Source organism: Gavialis gangeticus, unplaced genomic scaffold (assembly GCF_001723915.1).
Source record: "Gavialis gangeticus isolate Ggan-Ray unplaced genomic scaffold, GavGan_comp1, whole genome shotgun sequence".
Lineage (NCBI taxonomy): Eukaryota > Metazoa > Chordata > Crocodylia > Gavialidae > Gavialis > Gavialis gangeticus.
In genome coordinates, this window is record NW_017729031.1 from 21,854,685 (window position 1) to 21,858,560 (window position 3,876).

The window sequence follows — 3,876 nt, forward strand, 5'->3', positions numbered from 1 at the left end:
TGGAAACATTCTAACTTTGCATTTTTAATGAACGCACAGAAATACCGTAATATAAAAGTCAAGGCAATACGAGGCTTCATTATGGGTTCACCCTCTCATATAATTTGAGTGCAGTTTTTACAGTCTTCCTAGAAGATGGAAAAGGGGACACTTGTAATCGGAACAATATGGTATTTGTATCGATGAGTACGCGGTTATACAAAACTGCTCAGCAGGGTCAACCCACCAGTGGTGGAGTCTGTGCTAGGGTGGTTAGATTGCCTCCAGTCCCTGAGGCGATGTTGTACATCTCTGAGATGTTTCTCCTAGGAGAAAGCCTTTTGTCCTGGAACTTGTGCAGTATGCCAGATAAAATGCACTGACACTTTTTCCTGTTACCCTGGGATCTTGCACTGTGTGTCTGTAAGCTAATAGCAGCTTGTTTAACTTACGTGCAAATCCTTCCAGGGACCTGTCATGTTCTCACTGGCCACCTGCTGGCAGAAGAGCAGCAAGACCGCTTGGAAGGATTATGTGTGTAAATGCAGCTATGCCGCTGCTGCTCTGATCAAAACCAGGACAATTAATCCCAGATCAGATGAGCTAGCTCTGGTATCCCAGTGCTGCACTGCACACCCCTGACATACCTTTAGAGACCCCCTCCCCCAAGTATCAAAATAAGTCAATGGCAGATTGTTTTCTGAAGGCCACATCCTGGTCTTGCACAAGTCAGTAACACACCTTATATTAATTTCATGGCAACCAGAATTTAAGTTGTTTTTTATCCTTCTTGTTTTTAATGAGTTGCACACTTACAGCTGATATTGTTACTCGGGTGAAAATCAACAAAGGAAAGTATGGCTGGATGGCTTTAACTCAGTCCTTTATCTTCCCCTCCCCATTTATACCCCACCCCACAGCGGGCAATAGTTAGGCAAGAAAGCACCCTTCAGCCAGCCAGGCTACCCGCATGCTGAGTCGTTTGGGTTGGGGCCCAAAAGTTATTGCTTGAGCCCATCTTAGTCATGACTGGTGAAACAAATAGACACAGCAGAGAGACCTTCTGGTGGGGTGAAAATCTCAGTTAAAGAAGTTTCGTTCATTTTTCTTTTTTTGGATAATTCAGTAGATCTAATACTATTTCAAAGTAACATTTGTCATTGAACGTATATGACAGGTGCAAAAGAGAAGCTAATATCTGCTATCTTCTTTTTCAGGATGACTTTCTGTACAGTGTCTCTGTATTAAGTGGAATCCTTTGCACTATCTTGGCAGTGATCAAATTTATGTTGGGAAGGGTCCTCACAAGCAGAGCACTCATAACGGACGGTGAGTAGGAAATTGTGAAATCCCCTTTAAACAGTGTCTTAGTGAATATCACGCAAAACAAAAATGGACTAGAGAACCATGAAGAAAGCAAACTGGTGGATAGTAAAATATTGAGAGGAAGGGAGATGTTTAGTGAGGGACCAGACCAAATACCTGCCTCTGATACCGTTCAGTTTTTGCAAAGCATGCAAATAATATTCATAGATAATATTCTTTGAGATGACGTGAACATCCACTACAGAGAAACAGTGGAGGTGACATTAGTGCAAATGGGATCACAGAGAGAAATCACGCCGTGGGATCCACATAGAAACGTAGACTTAGTACATTTGGGGAAAACCAAACAGAACAGATACTTAATAGGAGGGGAGAACCTAGAAAGCAATAATAGAGAAAAACTCAGGCCAAGAGTATGCAGCAAGTGAGAGATGAATTTATGATGTAGTGTAGATAGAAGTAAACAGGTCATTACAAAATTGGCAAAAGCATCAGATTGTGGAGAAGGGATATAATAACATATCTCTATGTAAGTGTGGTCCAAATACACCTGAAGGATTTTCCACACTTAAGAGAAGAATCTGCTTCCACTTGTAGAGTATATAGGACTTCATTTAGAAAATAGCAAATTTGGAGCATGGGAAAGAATGAACCTCCCTCCCGATCTTTGTCAGGAATCATACGTGTCCTCATCCTGCGAGGCAGGGCTCATTACCGAATCCTTCTGCCAAGCCGGCCTCTGCAGAGCTGGTGTTGTTCTCTGATCTGCAACAACTGGAAACTCCAATATACATCTCACACAGTGAAATGACTATAGTTAGTTTATGTTAGTCGGGGGCCTTCTGTGGCCCTATTTTCATGGTGAATTTTATCTACTATGAACTTCCAAGAAGAAATATAGTACATTTTTTAATTGATAATGAGCCAGCGGGACTCATTCCTGCTGCCCTCTTGGATCTTTGGGTGAGTCATTGCTGTTGCTGCTTTCGCCGATGTAAGTATAGTCAAATACTCTTAGCTAACAAAGCCAAAGCTTTTAAATCTTCAGAAAGGCCATGGAGATTTACTCCGCAAACCGGTGAATCCACAATTATAGTGGGGATTTCATGGGGACCTACAAATCACTACAGGATTTTATCTGTGTGTTTATATAGACACCACGGGGTGTTAAATGCTTTATAAATTATGGGAGAACAAGATTTGTCAGATGAGGTAATATTTTTTGTTGAACCAAGTTGTATAATTTGCGTAGATGAGACAAGCTTTCAGGCTTCAGGTGCTCCTCATCAGTTCAGTAAGGAAGTGATCCAAGCTAATTACAAATTAGAGCAATTTCTTTAGCCTAATTATGTGTTTAATTTAGCATAATAAAGGTCATCGCTTGAAAGGGAAGTGGGTACTTATCACCTAGAATAGAAAGAGAAGTTGGTATAGTTGGGGGTCAAGGTATAATGATCCATAAAACCAATTGTCTCATGAATGGCTTTTTGTATCTAATAAAATTATGATGTCTGTTTTCAGTTCTGTCTTCTGAAGGTATTGTGTAGGTTTTGTCTGAGGACAAGATCTGTCAAGTTAGTGATGGAAAGGCTGCTTTGTGAAAGGTGTTCTCCCACTGCCCTTTACCGTTTTCTCTGGGAGGTCGTTCTGGAGCATCACGGTTGTTCGGTTGCACTAACGTGGTTTCCGTGAGGGCATCTGGTACTTTGGCGGAGGCATGCAATAGATTGTGACAGGCAGTTGTAGGGGCCGTTATTGCTCATGGTTTTGTTGGATGAGCGTTCATTGTGGTGTTGGTGGATATGTGTTGGCAGGTTTTGAACTTGTTTTGGCACAGTCTGGTTTCATTTTCTGTTTGACCAAGGGAGTTGTTTCTGTAGGTATTGCCAGCTGTCTGAAAGCTAGCAGCAGAGGTTGGGAATTTTTCTTTCAAGGTGTGATCTTTTTCAGGATAAGCTGTAATTGTTTGATTATCTTTCTTATAGTGTCCAGTGTGGGATGGTATGTGACAACCAGGGCCGTAGGGTCAGTGGGGTTTCCTTTTTGTATTGTAGTAAGGTTTTGTGGGTATGTGGGTAGCTTGTTCAAAGATCTGTTTCCCTGTGGAGTATTCTTGTTTGGTGAAGCCAGGTGAAATACAGGGTGCAAGTATTCACCCCTCACTTTTACTCCCCTCACTCCCAATCCACGGCCCCCCCAGCCCTGCCAGTGCCCCTCACTCCTGACCTGCAGCCCCTGTCTGCCCCCTACTTGCTCCCTCCCAGCAGTAGCTCCCCCTCTGCACCAGGCCACGGGTCCAGATGCAGCTGTCCCACCTGCTGCCTTGTGGCTCTGAGCAGTGCCAGCCCCTGCTGTTCTGCTCCTTGGACCTGTGCCCAGGCCCCAGCAGTCCCCATGCCCTTCCTGGGAAACCCTTTACTGGGGCTCAGGGAGTGGACTGGATCTGCCTCTGGCCGGGCAAACCCCTTCCCTTCCAGGCCATCCTCCCCCTGCACAGGCTGCTTTAGGGGAGCAGGGGGACTCCAGGCCCAGCTCTGGCAGCCGCTTCTACCTGGAACGCAACCCCCCCCC

General features: G+C 44.3%; 1 protein-coding gene across 1 annotated transcript in view; it reads left to right on the forward strand.

The window, feature by feature from the left end:
* TMEM163 (transmembrane protein 163) overlaps positions 1–3,876 on the forward strand; it is a 290,879-nt gene that overhangs the window by 219,926 nt on the left and 67,077 nt on the right. The window contains exon 6 of the mRNA XM_019522799.1: positions 1,197–1,308. Coding sequence (XP_019378344.1) covers positions 1,197–1,308 — 112 coding nt within the window. The remainder of the gene's footprint in view (positions 1–1,196; positions 1,309–3,876) is intronic.